The sequence below is a fragment of the Wyeomyia smithii genome, chromosome 2 (genome assembly GCF_029784165.1).
Source record: "Wyeomyia smithii strain HCP4-BCI-WySm-NY-G18 chromosome 2, ASM2978416v1, whole genome shotgun sequence".
Classification (NCBI taxonomy): Eukaryota; Metazoa; Arthropoda; class Insecta; order Diptera; family Culicidae; genus Wyeomyia; species Wyeomyia smithii.
Window position 1 is genome coordinate 246,682,315 of NC_073695.1, and position 19,778 is coordinate 246,702,092.

The 19,778-nt window shown below is 38.8% G+C and overlaps 4 protein-coding genes and 1 long non-coding RNA gene across 6 annotated transcripts; 3 read left to right on the forward strand and 2 right to left on the reverse strand.

The window, feature by feature from the left end:
• The first annotated feature begins 4,497 nt into the window (after positions 1 to 4,497).
• On the forward strand, positions 4,498 to 8,503 carry LOC129724333 (zinc finger protein 808-like). 2 transcript variants are annotated; one of them, XM_055679096.1, is made up of 3 exons: positions 4,498 to 5,020; positions 5,084 to 6,296; positions 6,775 to 8,503. In XM_055679096.1, the coding sequence occupies exons 1-3, from the start codon at positions 4,649 to 4,651 to the stop codon at positions 7,503 to 7,505; spliced, it is 2,316 nt and encodes a 771-aa protein (XP_055535071.1). In that variant the 5' UTR covers positions 4,498 to 4,648; the 3' UTR covers positions 7,506 to 8,503. The 2 variants fall into 2 exon arrangements, with proteins under 2 accessions (XP_055535071.1, XP_055535072.1); XM_055679097.1 differs by having other exon boundaries at positions 6,778 to 8,503.
• LOC129724334 (gastrula zinc finger protein XlCGF17.1-like) lies at positions 8,119 to 9,982 on the reverse strand. The gene is made up of 2 exons (XM_055679098.1): positions 9,663 to 9,982; positions 8,119 to 9,590 (listed from the first exon to the last, which is right to left on the reverse strand). Exons 1-2 carry the CDS (start codon positions 9,819 to 9,821, stop codon positions 8,613 to 8,615), a joined length of 1,137 nt encoding a protein of 378 aa, XP_055535073.1. The 5' UTR covers positions 9,822 to 9,982; the 3' UTR covers positions 8,119 to 8,612.
• A 3,572-nt stretch (positions 9,983 to 13,554) lies between these two features.
• On the forward strand, positions 13,555 to 15,425 carry LOC129722507 (26S proteasome non-ATPase regulatory subunit 5-like). The gene is made up of 4 exons (XM_055675974.1): positions 13,555 to 13,834; positions 13,889 to 14,637; positions 14,696 to 14,882; positions 14,940 to 15,425. The coding sequence occupies exons 1-4, from the start codon at positions 13,665 to 13,667 to the stop codon at positions 15,301 to 15,303; spliced, it is 1,470 nt and encodes a 489-aa protein (XP_055531949.1). The 5' UTR covers positions 13,555 to 13,664; the 3' UTR covers positions 15,304 to 15,425.
• A 319-nt stretch (positions 15,426 to 15,744) lies between these two features.
• On the reverse strand, positions 15,745 to 18,259 carry LOC129722512 (uncharacterized). The gene is made up of 2 exons (XR_008727609.1): positions 17,820 to 18,259; positions 15,745 to 17,753 (listed from the first exon to the last, which is right to left on the reverse strand). It is a non-coding gene; the product is annotated as an uncharacterized LOC129722512 (long non-coding RNA).
• LOC129722508 (26S proteasome non-ATPase regulatory subunit 5-like) lies at positions 17,818 to 19,710 on the forward strand. The gene is made up of 4 exons (XM_055675975.1): positions 17,818 to 18,119; positions 18,174 to 18,922; positions 18,981 to 19,167; positions 19,225 to 19,710. The coding sequence occupies exons 1-4, from the start codon at positions 17,950 to 17,952 to the stop codon at positions 19,586 to 19,588; spliced, it is 1,470 nt and encodes a 489-aa protein (XP_055531950.1). The 5' UTR covers positions 17,818 to 17,949; the 3' UTR covers positions 19,589 to 19,710.
• The last annotated feature ends 68 nt before the right edge of the window (positions 19,711 to 19,778 follow it).

Genomic DNA, 19,778 nt, shown 5'->3' on the forward strand with positions numbered 1-19,778 from the left:
AACATGTCAAAAAAATCTCTCTGCTTTGATCGATTTTTTTGATCGATCGGTTTCTTTCAACCGCCACGGTTTATTAAACACGTTTCATGATATGTCCTTCACACCATTTGATAGCGGAGAATCTTATCTAGCTTTTTAAATAAAAACCACGTTAAGAATAGTTACTTTAGCTGAACTATTAAACAAATGAAAAGTCAATCAAGAAAATCGATGAAAGTAGATAGACCCTTTTGACATGTTGCTCTACAATTTACGATATATTTTGCAGTGAGAACAGTAAATTGACAATGATTTTTATTGTAACCATAAAAGACATGATATCTTTACTGTAAGCTTGCAAACGGTTACTGTCATTACCATGTTTTAACAACGTTTTTTGTTGTTGAACTCCCCCCGACAATAATTTTACCATGAAAAACATTGTCAGTGACTTCTGAATGTATGGGAAAAATTCCTGAAAAAATGCTGTTAAGATACATAACAACACCCTTTTTTCATGGTAAAAATGGCAAAAACAATGTTTTTTATTGTTCTGTACGTTGTTAATGTAAAATTGATATATTTACAATGAAAAACATGGTTAAATTATAGTATAACTATGTAACTATCACAGCAACTTTTATGGTTTTTTATATGTTATTTTTTTCGGGGCGCTATTATAGAATATAAATATAAAATTTCATGATAAGTTACTGAATTCGCACTGATACAAGCCTCAGGCAAAAGTGTAAGGCCTTTGTCATGCCGAATGCGGCGCGGCGCGAACTGCGGCGATACAGTTCGGGATCTGTTTTGACGCGCGTGAATTTTCATTGCTGATATTATGAGTTTCACTGAAACTTGTTCGCCGCGCTATAAACCGCAACTCTGAAACCAAATGCCCTTCTTGGTTGCCGAGTCGATTTTATTTTCTTCGGGACACTGTAAGCAACAGCCAAAATTAAATCTACCTGCTTTGGCAACCCTTTCCAAAATCAAAACCAGGCCTATGAAAAGACGCCATTTTTATATGACCCAAAATAACAAGCAGAATATTGGAACCACGGTGGGTTCGAAATGGAAATGGAGCCACGAAAAAGTCACATACAACCCAGTGCAAAAGCATAGGCGCGTCTAAGGCCTGATCAAAACAAACTTCGATTCTGGCAGCACACTGAAAGCAGCAGCAGGGGTGCCAGGTTTACAGATTAATCTAATATAAATTGATATCATAATGCTTAAATAACATAATGCTTAAATAACATAATGCTTAAAAGTGAGTATATGATCCGATAGATTGTCCTCTGGTGATTAGTAATCCTTTTTAAGGCCCAAATACACACACGGCGTAATGACGCCTTCTCCATACAAAATGGAAGGCGGGATAGCGATCACGCCCTCTATTTTCTATGGAGAAGGTGTCATTGCGCCGTGTGTGTATTTGGGCCTTTAGTCTCCACTGTCTCCAGCAGTGTTTCCTTCAAGATTTTCCCGTTACTTTAACAATGAAGGTTGATGCAAATGAAAACAGCATACATCTGGCAACTCAACGCAGCCTTTGATTCAAGCGCGGTGTTTGGATTAGACCGCGTTCAGTTTTGGGCTAATCTCTTAATATTATTCCTCATCGTGAGAAAAGACGCAGTTAACGCCGCGCCGCACTCGGCATGACCGGAGCCTAACGATGAAGGCGAACACTAAACGCAACTGGATGCCTGCTGAAGTTCAAATAATTACACTGGTTGATAAAAGCAAAAAGTGGAGACGTATTCTGGATTCGGCATAGGATATCAACGATCTATCGCCATAAAAGTAAGTAAAGTAAAGTAAGTAAAGATAAAAGCAAAAAAAGCAAGTGGCCCCAACGCTCAAACAAGTTGCCCTAGAAGGATTATAGTTTTTTAACCATTACTATGAATTTTAGTACCCCTAGTAAGTGCAGAAGTGCGACTCTGAAAAAGTTATCTGTTTCTTTTAAAACAAAATGCGATGTATGGCGACGATTTCTGCGACGAATTTAGCGCGTTTTGTTTTAAAAAAAAATTAAAAAATAGTCTGCGTCAATTTGACTCCTAACTTTAAGTAACATTGTCCTCTCCTTTTTCAAATAGTGCGAATCCGTTCTAATTTTCGAAAAAACTGAATCCTGGTATTTGTTATGTATTGATATGTTAGCACCGTGATGATTACTCATTATTAAATGATGAACAAAATCTTGCATTTAAAATGAGTTAAGATTCAAGCATCATTTCAACGCCAGAATAAGATTATCTTTCCAGTGTTAACGTGTGTTTATCAGTGTTATCAATCGCAGTAACGAAAAAAATTAAAATTCATAGTTGCATAACTGCTACAAACAGTGCATTTTTTATTTTGATCCACTAATTCATACGAAAAGTTTTGAAAAACAAAATGTCCATTGTTCAGAAAAGTTGATATGTTACGTCATGATGTTACGAGTTTCCTTCGTTACTGTAGTTGAGTTACCTGACCTCCATTAGATACAGTGGTGATTCGTTCGTTGGAAGGTATTTTTTTTTTGTTAAAAACTGATTTGGCAATAAAGTTGGCGAATGGCAAAATGATTTATTTTTGTTTTGATGGATAAATATAAGAGACTCGAAATTGACGTAAGCAAAGTTGCCAAAAGATGGGTAAAATATAATGAATTTTTCATCATAGCATCCAGCATTATGCCATGAAAAAAAACTCGACATGAGATTCAACACTACGCTAAAAGCGCGGCAAGGGGATGGCAGCCCTATCTAAACCATCACGTTTGACAGTCGTTTATTCTAAATACAGCCCTGCAGCAGATGCCCAGCAAAAATCCCATATGCCTACCAGTTTCGTTTGGTTTACTATCCTCTTTTAAAATAAACAGAGCAGTGCAATAATCCATTTACGATTGCTCAAGTTCTCACTAGATTAAGATTTGATTTTGAATTCTTGTGAATTTTTCAGTTTTCAATGTATCACTTATGATCACGATGTCTTTAGAGACATGGTGTAACAGTATATTAAAAGCTGAATCGGTCATATTAGAAACCAGTTTGATTGCGAAAAAGTTTGTTGATAACAGCGACTGAAAAAAAAATTTTCACATCGTTAAATATATTGTTTGAATGCATTTACATGTTAAATATGACAATGCTACATACCTTGCTATCAATATTTGCGCATTTCAAAATCGCCTCACAAGTTCAAACACTGAAAATCGAGCCATTTTTGTTATAATGAGCAAGGAAACTTAAATAAACAAGGAAAAATTTCTTCCCGTTGCATAGTGATACTTCGTCTCCGACCCTCCGAAGTAAAAAAAAACGCTACCTCCCCCGCGCCTACTTTTTGATCATACCGTTACAACCTGTTCTACTCATCAGTCATCATGCTTACACACTTAAAAATGTTTGCCGGGTCTCGGTAACTTATTGCCGAGAACGGCACCACTGAGTGCTCGGTTAAGCAAAAGATGACAGCTGTCACATTTTTTCGTAAATCTCGATTCAAACTAACTGAAATCTCGGATTTCGGATATTGTGTGCCGAAATTTCAGTTCGGTGAACCGAGATTTAGGGTAAAATGTGACAGCTGTCATTATTTTTTTAACCGAGCACTCAGTGGTGCCGTTCTCGGCAATAAATTACCGAGACCCGGCAATGAATTTTAAGTGTGTATGATATCTAGCATGATGATAATATTTTTCTACAGACATACGTTCAAGCAAGAACAACATTGATCGAAAATTTCGTGTAAATTTTCAAAGAGAATTTCGTTATATAAATCTCTTATATATTAGCGCTACATGGTGACCTTATTGCTACAATAGTTTTTTTTTCGCTGGTGTATACGAAACTGGCGTCATTAGCGTTCTCTGGTTACGAATTGCTAGTACTAAACCATTGTGTAAAGTACACAAGTTTGAAACTCAGCTTGGATGTCTGTCTGCGATTTTTCGTTGAAACCATAATTAGGTTGTTTAGCTATATGAGTTTTTTATGTAATCTGAAAGAGCTGCATTTTCTGACCATTACGTAATTTACAAAAATTTTTTGTCGTCATTCAATTTTTAAATCGCGATTTAAAACTGCTTGAAATTGTAGCGATTTAGAGAGATTTTTATTCTTCATTTAAAAATGGAAGGATAATGATATAAAATTTTGAAAAATGACGTTCTGCTCAGAAAATTACACTCTTTTACCTGGTATATAAAAATCAGAAATCCGTGAGTAGCTAAACAACTCAATTGTACGTATTTCAATTTATACTGATTGCAACACTTGTTCTATACGAAAAGTAGCACGCAAGAGATTAAATTATTTCCCACACTTGAAGCCTCGGTTTGACAGTTCACTTGAAGTTTTTGATCTCACCGATCTCACTGTGCGCTGTTGAAAACACCGTCTGTAATGTTGACTACAGCCACCAGAGGCACTGCAAATGCAGTGTTACCATTTGTATGCCAGAATTTAGCTGCAAATCTGATACGGGTAATTTTTACACTATCCTGTCAAAAAGTCGTGCATGGTGCGATTGCTTCAAGTCGACTTCGATTGGCTTTTCGTGTATGTATTGCTTTAAAAACCAAGGCTTGTTCCGCGTAAATTCATGCTGAATTGTGGAAAAATTGCTCATTCTCCTGAAACAACACCATTAACCGTGCTTTAATATGGAAACACGTTCATCGGCGAATGCTCCCGGGATGAATGTGATAGCGGGCAGTGGACCTAATATTTGTCGCATTTGCCTTGTCAATGGCGGCTCCATCGGTGAAGATAACCTTTCCAGGGGAATGGAGTCGATTTTCAGCACCATCGGTGAGTACGAAGAGAGAAGTTTGTATGGCATCCTGGTGACGATATGTGTCCCGCTTCGGCACCGAGAAATGCTAAGAGGAATGCCGGAACGGATTTGCCGTGGCTGCAAGTGGCGTTTACTTTCCGCTTTCGAGTTGTATGAGACGTGCTTGCGGAGCGACGATAAAATGCGCGGGGTTGCCGCAGAGATGTTGAAAAAACAACAACAGCCGCATCAACAGCAGGTAAGATCGTTGCATAAAACTTGCTAGATGCCTGCAACAGTAACCATTTGATTTAATTGATAGGAATCTAATACAGAGAATGACCAAGTCAATATTAAACAAGAAGTTCCGGATCATGATGATGCGGAGGTCAACCCCGAAGTTTCTCTTGGTTTGGAATCGTTCATGCAGGACAGTCACTATTATCCGGATGCAGAAAGTACTCAGATGATGATGGATCAGTCGACAGATCTGCTGGAGGAAATGGTGCCTGCCGTGGATCCCAATGAATCTTTGTTCGAAGAGCACTATAAATTAAATGAAAAAGGTAATCATAGTTGCGGAATCTGTAATCAGGAGTTTCCATATAGGAGTTCCGCTCGGAGCCATATTTTACATAAACATGATCCGACAAAACCCTTCAAATGCGACGTGTGCCATTTTACGCTAACGACGGAGCTCCGGTTAATTAGACACAAGGCTATAACGCACGGCGTAGGAGTGCTTAATATTGAAGAAGCGCCTCCAGATGAATCCTCCGGAGATACCATCTATACCTGCAAGATTTGTTCTAAAACGTTCAATTCGGTAGTTCGCTTCAAACGCCATAAGAATGTGCATGTTGTGTACAATAGACCTTTTAAGTGTGACACTTGTTTGTACCGATTTGCAACTCGAGCTCAACTTAATCAGCACAAGAAAGTGCATCTGGAAAAACCAGAAGGCGAAGCTGATGAGTCGGAAGCTGGTCAAGAAGAATGGAAGTGCGAACATTGCGAGGAAAAGTTGCCTGGAAAGCGCGCTCATACAATGCATGTCCGACGCTTCCACCCTGAAACTCTGGTTAACGAAAATAAGGAGAGAAATGATTACAAATGTATTATTTGCTCGGAGGCATTTGCCAGGGAGAGCGTCCTCAATACCCACATGAAAATGCACGAACTTTTGGCAATGGAAAAGGAGAAGGAACAGCGCAAAGAACTGGAGATGCTGATTAAGCAAGAAATGAAATCGAGAAAAGACTCGTCCGTGGAAAACACCGCTACAGAAGGTGGCGAAAGCAACGAAAGTAACGTTGCAAATGCTGGCGTAGAAGGCAGTTCAAGTAATGTTAACAATAATAACAACATTAACAGCGGCACGGCGAAGAAAAAGAGCGATGTAGATGTTGCGTTCGTGTGTATGGTCTGCGAGCAGGAATTTGAGGAGCGCGATTTACTGCTGAAGCATCAGAAAAAACTGCACAACGAGTTGCAGCTGAATATCGTGCCCGGCGTTGTTGACAATTTAGATGAATGTGAGTAAAGGATTTTGTATTAGTTGAGAGCAAACACGTAGTACTTGTGGTAGTCGAATTAATGCATGATTTAAAATTGATATTGGGGGGTTTCGCGCCAATTCACCCAAGAGTTGATTGCGATTTAGACAAAATTTTTACATTCAAAAATTATATTTGATACTTTTGCAAATGGTATAAGCGTCGAGAAACGATTTTTCATAAATAGAAAACGGGAAAAACAAGAAACAAACTTAACTTGACCAAAATGTTGCTGTTCCCTTGGGAACAGCTTGATTTACTAATTTCACCACATTCACAAGCTTTCACTAAAATTTGAGAGGTTGACGAAAACGTGTATATTAACGTGAAATTCCTCATTATTTTCGAAAGAATAATTTGGTGCTTGTGTTTGTAAAATTAATACACTATCTAAAGAAATTATCACTGTGGAATTGGTCTTAGTCAATATTAATATTTTACAATTCTTCACCCACAGCAGCGGATGCAGCGGGATTCGAAAAAGACGACGAATTGATGGCCGAAGGTTCAAAAATAACCCCGGACGAGGAACCAATGGTTGTCGATATCGATCCAAACGAACTGCTAGCCCAAACTCAGACGGAGAACGGTACGTCTAAAAATCCTGCCGTGCCACCGGCGATGCCCAAGTGTCACTTGTGCCAGAAGACCTTCATGTACAACTGCCTGCTGCAAACCCATCTGAAGAAAAGTCACAGTGAGCTAAAACCGTTCGAGTGCAAAGTGTGTCGTATGCGCTTCGGCTACCGCGGTACGCTGCAGAAGCACGAACTAACACATTCCGCGCAGAACGTCCGCCCTGGAGGGCATGGTTCTATTATGTACAAATGTAAGATTTGCTCTGCCAAATTCTTGGAGTTGAAATCGCTCTCGTTCCATCTGAGAAGTCATCGCAGTTTAACGATTAGCACGGAACCTACCGTAACGAAGAAAATTGAAATATTCCAGTGCTCTTTCTGTCCGCAAATTTTCAGTGAAAAAGAGAAATATGATGAGCATTTGGTAAAAACCCATCGCCAGATGCTATCACAGCAGCAACAACAAATAAAACCCGCGCTACCCGTGGCAACGCAGCATCAACACGCAAGGAAAAATCCAGAACCCCGAAAACTGCTTGAACGGCAACCGAAGGATGAGAAGGAAATGTTTCTAGATAGTTTAGCGATCATTAAGGTTGAACGTACGTAGAAAACTAAACAGATAATGCTTGATTTTCCAGAGCAAAGTTGACAACGAACGGTTATGTTTTTCGGATTTAATTTTACCTCCTAAATCATCCCACTATGGATAGGTTTTGGTGACATTTTTATATGAAAATTTAACTAATTTTCATGCTACTTTGAAAATGAAACAGTAGCGTTGCACTAAACTTAACACTGGCATATTGACTAAATTGCGTATAGTTTTTGATGATTTCGCAGAACGCATTTAGTTTTGGTGATTATGATGAGAAATTTGCGTTAAATTTTGTAGCAAACCGTTGAACCACTCAAAACAAACAAAACCAATTATTTGACTTCTATCGAGTCAAAAATTCCTATAATGCAAAAGGGTGGCTTAATATCAGGTTTTTCTTTTTTCAAATAACCAGAAGTTGCTCCGATAGGCATTTAGAATATAAGAATCTGTGGAACACATTCAAATTATAAGATAAACCAGATTTGGATTGAAAAATTAGTGGTAATAGTGTTAGTCAAGCATACATTATATGTATATTATGAATCGACCTCACGAAATGTGCTAGTTGTAGTAAGCGACTTTATAAATGTAAAGCAAAAATATATCACCTGAAATTTAATAAGTCGATAATGGAATGACTTCCGTAATGGAGCCCATCAACATGTACGAAATCTTTTGTCTTGACATTCGAACCTGTGAACACTACTCAGAGTTCTCGGGTGTTTCTGTGAGGTGACTACAATATCCAGAAGAAGCCAGAATTCGAGACTCCTGTAACTAGTATTTGCTTTATGTTCGGTTGCAATAGTCATGGCCTTCTAAGTCAGCAGCGATGTACTGATTAGGTAGTTTTTGTACTGATAAAGATGAAATTTTTATTTAGTTTCACGCATTTATATTTTCCGTTTTCGCTTAAACTCTGGTCAGTTGTTCGGTTTTAATACAGATGTCATCATTATCATAAAAGAAAATGGCACTAATAAATAAAATAATATGTATTAAAAGAATACTTAAATCATCTTAAATGATGAAACAATGACATCTTTATCAAAACCAAAAAGCAGTGCAACCATGCGGAAAAATCAGAAATGATCGATATGGATCGTACGCTTATTTCTAATCTGTCAGTATATGCGTTCGAAGATGATTCTGGAGTGAAACTTTTTGCGAAAACCCTCGGCCGCAAACGTGGCACGCAATTGTTGCCATAATGAGATGCTTATGCTTCCGATGAAATTTAAGCGAACTCTTTCGGTTGAAGTTTTTCCCGCAGAGGTCGCACGCGAACGGACGCTCGTCCGTGTGACACATGCTGTGATTGGTCAGTTCCTCCTTGGAAACGAATCCCTTTGGACAGATGGCACAAGTGTAATTCTTCTCCCGCGAATGCTTTCGCCGTTTATGCATAATGAGGTTGCTCGAAAAGCGGAAGTGCTCTCCGCATAGATCGCACACAAACGACTTCGTGTCCGAGTGGATAAGCATGTGCTTTTTGAGACCGCTTTTCTGCGTTGTCGAGTGGCCGCAGATCGAGCAATTAAACGGTTTCTCCTGACTATGATTAAGCTGGTGATTACGAAGGGATGCTGCCTGTCGGTAACTTTTACCACAAGTGTCGCATCGGTATTTTTCCGGATTGTGCGTGTTCATGTGACCCGTATAAGCCATTTTGGTTTTAAACCGCTCGCCACAGCAATTACAGAGAAAACTCGATTCCTGTGAATGTAGCTGCAGGTGACATCGGTATGATTTGTTGGTACTAAGAATTTTATGACAATACTGGCATTGAAAGTTAGTATTCAAGCTCTCAGTGGGCTCTGCGGAACTCGATTTTGGTGCTTCTATAATTTCGTTAGTTGAAATTTGTTCATGCTGCTTTATTGCGGAGTTATCAGTTTCTGTCTGCATCTCGATTAAACTATCGTTCAACGGAATGTCTTTTTTGAGTTTCGATATTATTTCCAAGGAAGTTTTGAAATCCGTCTGTAATCGATGATTCGCCTCGAGACATTTTCTACGAAACCGAACAAAATGTTTTAATGTTAAACAACATTTACTACAAATTGTTTTTGGTAAGTTGTCTCGATTTTCGATCTAAAAAAATGTAAACATTGAATCATTCCTTTTTTTAGACAATCAAGCTTAGGACAATCAGTAAATACTTACCAAGTATTCCTGCAGGGTTGGAATACATTCCATTAGCAAATCAGCGAAGTTTCTCTTCTTTCCGCAAATCAAGGATTCTTTGTACAACAAACGAAATTTACTGTCATTAGTAGACAAGCAAACCCGACAAACCGCTTCATTTTGTATGTTATTTGCCATTGAACTGTGTTCTTGATGTTTATCTTCTAGCTTCTTTTGTTTTTCTAATTGAAAAAGTTTAGCTTATGGTCGCGTCGCTGCAGCGGCATCACAACTTTTTAGTTGTTTTGAGAAAAAGCCATAGAAATATTGTTATTTTGTTATGATCTGTCATCAGTTCAGTTTACTGACGACGTCACTAGAATCAACCCCCTGACAGGTGTCTTTTTTTTTGTATTCATAGGAACCATTCAAATATTACATAACGCGGAATTTGGCAATTTTCAATACCCACTCACCCCCACGTAACGTTATTTTACATGTTTGCCACACGCAATGTAACGCTTCGCTGAATACCCCCCCCTCTACCCCTGAGCGCGTTATGTATTATTTGAATGATCCCATAGCTTTTTATGCGCCATAATGGCGGACGCTATAATGCAAGTTCATAATAAATAATAACCCACCCTTTTGACAGTTCTGCTTACACGCTCATAAATAATAACTCATGAACTGAGCAACTCTGACTCAGTTTAGAACGATGTTCAAAGACGTCAGAAAATGAGTAGAGATCCACTTTGATTTTGAGCAACTTTCACCCTTTTTATGGGTTCTTTCCATGTAACTTTACCCAATGTGGATGTGATTCTGATGAATTTCAGATAGACCATTTTACGAACTGACATGTGTCACGGATCCTGATGATATTGATGTTGCTTTTACGTGCGTTATGTGAGCGGTTCCAAGCTTTCAGAAACGTCTCGTGAAATGGCCTATTGTAACTTTTTTTTTATTGTGTACACCACAGAATACATCATAATTGTTAATTTTTATTACCAGACATTATTTTTTTTTGTAAAAATGCGGTTTTTTGGTCAAGAAAATAATAACACTAATTTACATGAATTCATTAATTAAACTTCGGTATCAAAAAAAAAATCCAAATTTTGAATATTGACGTAAGATATATCCGGACTACTTCGTGATTAGGGCGAATCTTACAATGGCAACAAAACTCAAAAAAGGCAAACAAAGTTTTCAATCACTAATTCAAAACCTAATTAATATTGAACAATATGTTTGTCATCCAAATATTCTAATAAAAGCAAAATTGCTCTAGCTTTGTACATGGTAAACCTAAAACTTGAATTTCAGTCGCTTTACATGATATATTCAAGAATTGATTGTTTCGCCCTTTACTATGCGCCTTTTTCGATCTGCTCGACAGTATCGCCCTATACTTTGCGCCTTATTCTAAACTGCTCGACAGTATCGCCCTTTACTATGCGCCTTATTTTGATTTGCTCGACAGTATCGCCCTTTACTATGCGCCTTGTTTTCATCTGCTCGACAGTATCGCCTTTTACTATAGAGCTTTCTACGCCAGATCTCACCAATACAGGCTTAGTCTGTATCCTAATAAAATCGATTTTTCAAACCAAAAATCAGCTGATATTCAATTTCGAAAAATATTGCACTTATGAATCCTAGTTCATTAGTGTTACCTGTTCTAACAAATTTTGTTTTAGTGGAAAACCAGATGAAATAAAACTAAAAATCGGCTTACAACTTGAATAAAAGCTCGGGGCAGGAGGAAATTTTTTGTTACTACCAGCGTGTAGATTATTTGAATCCAAAATTAAACTTGTATTAGTGAAATCGACCACTAAGACTAGCGCAGATAGGAAGGTCTATACGCCGTGTTTACGTTATTGTATCGGTGTACGCCCTTTGCTTCTGATGTTTATTTTGTTGACAACTTTGATTTCGCCCATTCATCAAGATGAAGTCAAGTTTCGCCTTTCACTAACGTAAACAGCAAAAAGGGCTTATTCTTCGTTCTATTTCATTTTGATATAAAGTAGTTTTCGCCCTTAACAAACATCGAACTTTTCAATAGTTATAAAAGAGATACATTATTTTCTCGAAGTTTTAAGGTAGATAGTAGTTCACTTCATACGTTTTCGGTATAATCTCATTTTGTTTACAGTTTGTTAGATTCGCCGTTATCACGAAGTATTCCGGATATAATTATTGACAAATTTTAATATACATATAGACATTATTAATAATGATTATTAAGTGTCCTTCATTGGTCTTGGCGGAGGATACTGAGGATAGAACTGAAACTGAGCTGTACCCAAAAATGAGTAATATCTTACGCAAATTCTGAGAAACAATCATTCAGTTTAAGGGGCAATTCCTAAACCACGTGGTCATATTTTGATCACTTTTTATACCCCCCGTACCCCCCGTGGTCTTTCGTGGTCTTGTGGCCAACCCCCCCCCCCCCCTTTTCGCCTTGACCACGTAGTCTTTTCATGCAAGTGCCAAAAGTTTGCTTAAATTTTTTACCTTTGGATTATTAAACTTTCAATACATTCCATATTTCTAAAATGCAAAAGCTTTTGCTCTTGACTTGGTGGCAACAATAAATTATAAGTCAGGAAAAAAGACGTGGTCATTTCGTTAACCCCCCCACCCCCGTGCGTGGTCTTTCGTGGTCTTTTGACAAACCCCCCCGTCCCCCTCTTTATGACCACGTGGTTTAGGAACGGCCACTAAGGATGCCTTGTTATTAAATTTTGGGTACTCTAAAAGTTGTTCCGCTTTTTACGAAAATGCGTCAAATATTATTCATTTTAAAGTTTTTTTTTCACGACGTACACGCAGTTTGAAGTCTTTTTTTCATATTTCTGTCGAAATTTCATTCATGAATTAAGTTCAGAAACGTCTCGTAAAATGATCTATTCTTCATAAATTCCAAAGCTGACAAAAGCAGAGAGGTTTGCATATAATGAACCGGTATTTTGGCGACCGCCTTAGGATGTACAGCTAAAGGCCCAAGTAAAAGTTTGGCCAACATTCTCTAAAAGCTTCAATCGAACTGTCAAAAATCGTTCCAATAAGCAATATGAGCAATGTTCAAACTATGATGAAGAAAATTTTGGACTGTTCTAATGGAATTGCATACAGTGAGGAGTGAAAATGAATGATACGAGCACAGACAAACAGACGGGACTCTTCGAAGAAAAATCCTGAACAATCTTCGTCCTTATTCGTTCCTTCGTTACACTCATGCGCCACCATGCGAGCCTATTGCCTACTAACTTATTTTCGTAAAAAGGTCTTTGTGTTTGCTAATGGGTTTGCACGCTCACTCAAATCAAAACCAGTGGCATTACTGACGGTTTTTGTCTTTGATAATGAATGTGCACGCTTGCTTATAGCGACACCAGCGGCATTATTGCCTACTAAGCAATACTTCAAAAGAATCGTTCTTTTTCTGGCCGATGAGCTTGCCATCGAGTGGCACGATGTGATACAAGTACGAAAAAAATCAGACAACTCTCCGCCTATTCGAATTCGTTACTACCAGGCAGTAAAGCAATTTTGAACAACACAATTCTGCATTTTCACTCGAGTATAAAATTTTACAAGTCCACGTAAACAAACCGCGACCACTGTCAAATCTCATTCTTTTTCTTTTTTTGTGACGTCACCATGGAATATACCATTTTACGAACTGACAGGTGTCACGGGTCCTGCTGATGTTGCTTTTGCGTGCATTATGTCAGCGGTTCCGAGCTTTCTGTCAAAATTTCTTTCATGATTTCAGCTCAGAAACGTCTCGTAAAATGGTCTATGCCGCCTATGTTGTGTAAAAACTGTAAAAAATTTACTAATTATATGAATAACCTTTTACAAACGTGTTGTGTTCTGGCAACACTTACAGCAGAATGTTTTTGTTTTGATTTACCGCTTACTCATTCTTTCGCAATACAGGTATCGTTGCGTGCTTTATTCTATTTTGCTTCTGATCCGATAAACAAGCCCCCATCTGAGCTTTTTCAATAATTCACAATGGATGAGAATCAGTGCCGAGAATTGCTAGCAAATTTACAGCTTGAGCAAACACGAAACACCGCATTGACAGAGATTAAAAGCACACTGATCACTGCCAATAACTCGGAGTTGTCGCAGAACTTTCTCAAGTCACCGGAGCTGTTGGAATGTTTCGAAAACGCAAACAGGTAATAAAATTCAAATGCATTCTAACAAAACTCACTAAATAATTTTTCGTCCAGTGAGCAGACTCTGTTGGTTACTGACATTTTGTCCATCTGCATGAGTAACCTGTCCATTGATGAGCCAGCCGAGGTTAAGAACGTGATCGAAAAATCGTTGAGTCATGCCAACCCTAAAGTTCAAGTGTTTGGTTTGCGTGAGCTACACCGACTGCTACTGGCGCAGCCGGACTCATTCGCTAATGAATCCGTGATTTTATTGGTTATCAAGTGTCTCACATCGGACGAAACTAGCGTCGGAACACCGTCTATTGATTTGCTCGTTCTGCTGCTTCCGCGGTTTGTTCATCTGCGAAGTATTCAGAAAAATTTGGAAGACGTATTGACAAAAAAAGATATCGTACGTTGCCGTCTTTATGAGGTGGCTGTCAAAGTTGGTAGCCAGTCACCTGCGTTATTGGACTCGATGGAGAAAGTGTTGCACAAATCTGTGCAAGAACTGGAAGGAGAAGATATTCTCTTACAGTTGAACGTACTGCAGGTGCTGTCCGAATTGGCTCTGAGCGATCACGGAATGGCTTATCTGGAGAATAATGGCGTGTTCGACAACTTGATGCGTAAAACTAATCAACTGGATGAAGACCCCCTGGCAGCGATACTGATTCCAGGGTTGATGAGATGCTACGGAAGTATTGCAGCGATTCATCCGGCAAAAATTTACGATGGGTATCCTAAGATTATCAGTTTGTTGTTCGATTGTCTGTTGTCTGAAGATTTCTCGGTTTTACCAGTTGCTTATGATACTTTGGGTAAGTTTCGAGAGCAATTTTTAGCTAGTATATCAAGTAACGGTTTAACATATTCCAGGTTACATCGCCCATCCAAGTGAAGGAAAGCGTCAAATTCATTACAAGCACGGTGCTCTTCTGAAGAAAACATTAAAACATTTTCACACCATCATTCGAAATCTACCAAACGAATTAAAGCTTCGACTTTTGAGTTGTCTTCAATCCCTGTTCTCCGTCGACACGACTGTCATCGATAACCAAATAACGTGAGATTTTGATACATCTGCCTAAGTAGAACAATAATTAACTGGTTTTCTTTACAGCACAATAACACAAACCTGGTATGATTACTTGACGGAACAAGAAAATCTCAATCTCGTGATGGATTATATCCGCAATCCGTTTCCTGACATGAGGCGTTCAGCACTTGCGCTTTTGAAGGCTATCGTGAGCCACCGATGGGGTCAGCTTTACATGCTGAACACGGGCGGCTTCGTTGAGTACATTCTAGATCGAAAACAGGAAGTCGACAAAGATGTTATACTGGAAAAGTATGAAATAATTCGACAACTGGCTGAGTCGACCGTCTTCGATCAGCAAACGCAGGCCGAGCTTAAGCGATACGTTGCGGAAGGCGCTTTCTTCGTACAAGGTGTCACCGAGGTTGCCATCGAAGGAGCATCCTAGGCGTTTTGCTGTGGACAATTCACTTTGCATTCAAATAATGGTTTTCTGCCAGCCTCTCGGGTGGTTGATGTTATTTTGTCAAATATAATCCGTTATACCTGAAGACAGGCACGATCACGTAATGTTGCACTTTATTCTTTGTGCCGTGTGAGTTGAATCTGATAATCTTTTTTTCTCTCTGCCATAAGCATTTATAGAATACCGCCTTTTTCGCATCATATTGACAGTAAACCTTTTTCATATCTACCCTTACGCGACGCTTACTTCGATCTGTTTCCTCACGAACAAAAAAGTCAGAGTTGAACTCTGTTTACACAGTTTACGCTTACCTACATACAATCAGACAAAACGTAGGTAGGTAGATTATTCCACAATTTTGATATTTCAATAAGGGGATGCAATAAGGGAGAATCGGACATGCTTCTGAAACAGCGCCATAACTAATTTTAAAAGAATTATAATACATAAAAAATAGCAGAAATCAACGCAGACGTCCCCAGATTAACAACGGTTTGCTTCTTAAATCGTTTTTGTTTATTTTCTGATTTTTTTAATTCTTTTTGTATTTATTGTTTGCCTTCATTTGTATGAAACATTTTTCTCTTGTTTAAACAAGAACTCGTTTGTGAAACACCCAACTTCCATGCTATATAAGGAACGAAAAATTAAACGACATTTGTCTTGTCCGACTGTCAGGCCATGTTCTATGAGAGGGTCAATCGACCAACAAAACTCCGCTTGTGTGGACTTGGTTAAAGGTTGTTTTTTTTAAGTATAAATGTAGCGTCGCCGGTCACTTTATGTTACCACTTAACTTTTACACGAGCGTTTTACGAAGAAATTGCACAATGAAAACGTATAAAAAACATGCGTCGACCATTTAAAGCCACATGTACTAAGGTGTGTTGAAAATGCAAATAGCGTGGCGCTATGCGTGCAGAAGATGTGAACCACGAAATTTTACCCGATAATCGAATTCTATGTTGTCGTCCTGCAACTTGCAATTCTCTTGTGCTTTGATTAACGGTATGTAATCAAATTATGTTTTTACTAGTAGGGGTAGACAACTATCAAACGTTGGTCTTTGTCTAAATAGAAAAACAAATTCCATTACAGAGCAGGAAATTGACATGCTTCATCTATAATACTTTTTTTTAATATTCATTTTTCACTATTTCAAGGTTTTTCCTAGAATTTTTTTTTTTCTTCAATTTGTTTTTTAATTTTTATTTCTGACCAACGTACATGTTTCTATCAGATTCACCTCACGTTTCATACCTCGCTTGGGTGTGTGAATGTGTTTGAGAGTGAACTGTGCGGATACTTGCTTGCTTTTTATTTATCTTACAGATACAGTATAGTGTAGTTGTAGTAGAGGTTGCAATGATGATACAATTTTTGAATGTTTGGCTACAAACTCAGGTTATTTACTCATATGGCTCATATTTACATAAACTTACGAATTGGGACCTTTATGTGGAACATGTCGTTTCGAGTATGTGCAGAAAAACAAAACAGTTACCAGTGTTCGCCATAGTCTATGTGTTACACGTAGGTTTTAAAGTCAAATGCATTGCCTACTAACAGGGGGGATCTATCTGTCAAACATCGTGTAACCAGCATATTCGGCAAAATGGTGTTTGTTTTGGTTTTTGTTCTTTTTGGTTATGAAATTGATCGATTTGAAATATTATAGAATTGGAACGTTTTTTTTTATCAAAACTCGAGAAACCTCGGAAAACTTTTATGAATGTGTTGTGTAGTGATTTTTTCCTCATTATCGTTCATAGTTACAAACGTCACGGACCAACAAACGTCATGGACCAGAGCTGATCTGCGATAACGCACACATATATGAAATTTGACAGCAGTGAATCCCCTCTGCCTACTAACTTATTTTCGTAAAAAGGTCTTTGTGTTTGCTAATGGGTTTGCACGCTCACTCAAATCAAAACCAGTGGCATTACTGACGGTTTTTGTCTTTGATAATGAATGTGCACGCTTGCTTATAGCGACACCAGCGGCATTATTGCCTACTAAGCAATACTTCAAAAGAATCGTTCTTTTTCTGGCCGATGAGCTTGCCATCGAGTGGCACGATGTGATACGAGTACGAAAAAAATCAGACAACTCTCCGCCTATTCGAATTCGTTACTACCAGGCAGTAAAGCAATTTTGAACAACACAATTCTGCATTTTCACTCGAGTATAAAATTTTACAAGTCCACGTAAACAAACCGCGACCACTGTCAAATCTCATTCTTTTTCTTTTTTTGTGACGTCACCATGGAATATACCATTTTACGAACTGACAGGTGTCACGGGTCCTGCTGATGTTGCTTTTGCGTGCATTATGTCAGCGGTTCCGAGCTTTCTGTCAAAATTTCTTTAATGATTTCAGCTCAGAAACGTCTCGTAAAATGGTCTATGCCGCCTATGTTGTGTAAAAACTGTAAAAAATTTACTAATTATATGAATAACCTTTTACGAACGTGTTGTGTTCTGGCAACACTTACAGCAGAATGTTTTTGTTTTGATTTACCGCTTACTCATTCTTTCGCAATACAGGTATCGTTGCGTGCTTTATTCTATTTTGCTTCTGATCCGATAAACAAGCCCCCATCTGAGCTTTTTTAATAATTCACAATGGATGAGAATCAGTGCCGAGAATTGCTAGCAAATTTACAGCTTGAGCAAACACGAAACATCGCATTGACAGAGATTAAAAGCACACTGATCACTGCCAATAACTCGGAGTTGTCGCAGAACTTTCTCAAGTCACCGGAGCTGTTGGAATGTTTCGAAAACGCAAACAGGTAATAAAATTCAAATGCATTCTAACAAAACTCACTAAATAATTTTCCGTCCAGTGAGCAGACTCTGTTGGTTACTGACATTTTGTCCATCTGCATGAGTAACCTGTCCATTGATGAGCCAGCCGAGGTTAAGAACGTGATCGAAAAATCGTTGAGTCATGCCAACCCTAAAGTTCAAGTGTTTGGTTTGCGTGAGCTACACCGACTGCTACTGGCGCAGCCGGACTCATTCGCAAATGAATCCGTGATTTTATTGGTTATCAAGTGTCTCACATCGGACGATACTAGCGTCGGAACACCGTCTATTGATTTGCTCGTTCTGCTGCTTCCGCGGTTTGTTCATCTGCGAAGTATTCAGAAAAATTTGGAAGACGTATTGACAAAAAAAGATATCGTACGTTGCCGTCTTTATGAGGTGGCCGTCAAAGTTGGTAGCCAGTCACCTGCGTTATTGGACTCGATGGAAAAAGTGTTGCACAAATCAGTGCAAGAACTGGAAGGAGAAGATATTCTCTTACAGTTGAACGTACTGCAGGTGCTGTCCGAATTGGCTCTGAGCGATCACGGAATGGCTTATCTGGAGAATAATGGCGTGTTCGACAACTTGATGCGTAAAACTAATCAACTGGATGAAGACCCCCTGGCAGCGATACTGATTCCAGGGTTGATGAGATGCTACGGAAGTATTGCAGCGATTCATCCGGCAAAAATTTACGATGGGTATCCTAAGATTATCAGTTTGTTGTTCGATTGTCTGTTGTCTGAAGATTTCTCGGTTTTACCAGTTGCTTATGATACTTTGGGTAAGTTTCGAGAGCAATTTTTAGCTAGTATATCAAGTAACGGTTTAACATATTCCAGGTTACATCGCCCATCCAAGTGAAGGAAAGCGTCAAATTCATTACAAGCACGGTGCTCTTCTGAAGAAAACATTAAAACATTTTCACACCATCATTCGAAATCTACCAAACGAATTAAAGCTTCGACTTTTGAGTTGTCTTCAATCCCTGTTCTCCGTCGACACGACTGTCATCGATAACCAAATAACGTGAGATTTTGATACATCTGCCTAAGTAGAACAATAATTAACTGGTTTTCTTTACAGCACAATAACACAAACCTGGTATGATTACTTGACGGAACAAGAAAATCTCAATCTCGTGATGGATTATATCCGCAATCCGTTTCCTGACATGAGGCGTTCAGCACTTGCGCTTTTGAAGGCTATCGTGAGCCACCGATGGGGTCAGCTTTACATGCTGAACACGGGCGGCTTCGTTGAGTACATTCTAGATCGAAAACAGGAAGTCGACAAAGATGTTATACTGGAAAAGTATGAAATAATTCGACAACTGGCTGAGTCGACCGTCTTCGATCAGCAAACGCAGGCCGAGCTTAAGCGATACGTTGCGGAAGGCGCTTTCTTCGTACAAGGTGTCACCGAGGTTGCCATCGAAGGAGCATCCTAGGCGTTTTGCTGTGGACAATTCACTTTGCATTCAAATAATGGTTTTCTGCCAGCCTCTCGGGTGGTTGATGTTATTTTGTCAAATATAATCCGTTATACCTGAAGACAGGCACGATCACGTAATGTTGCACTTTATTCTTTGTGCCGTGTGAGTTGAATCTGATAATCTTTTTTTCTTTCTGCCATAAGCA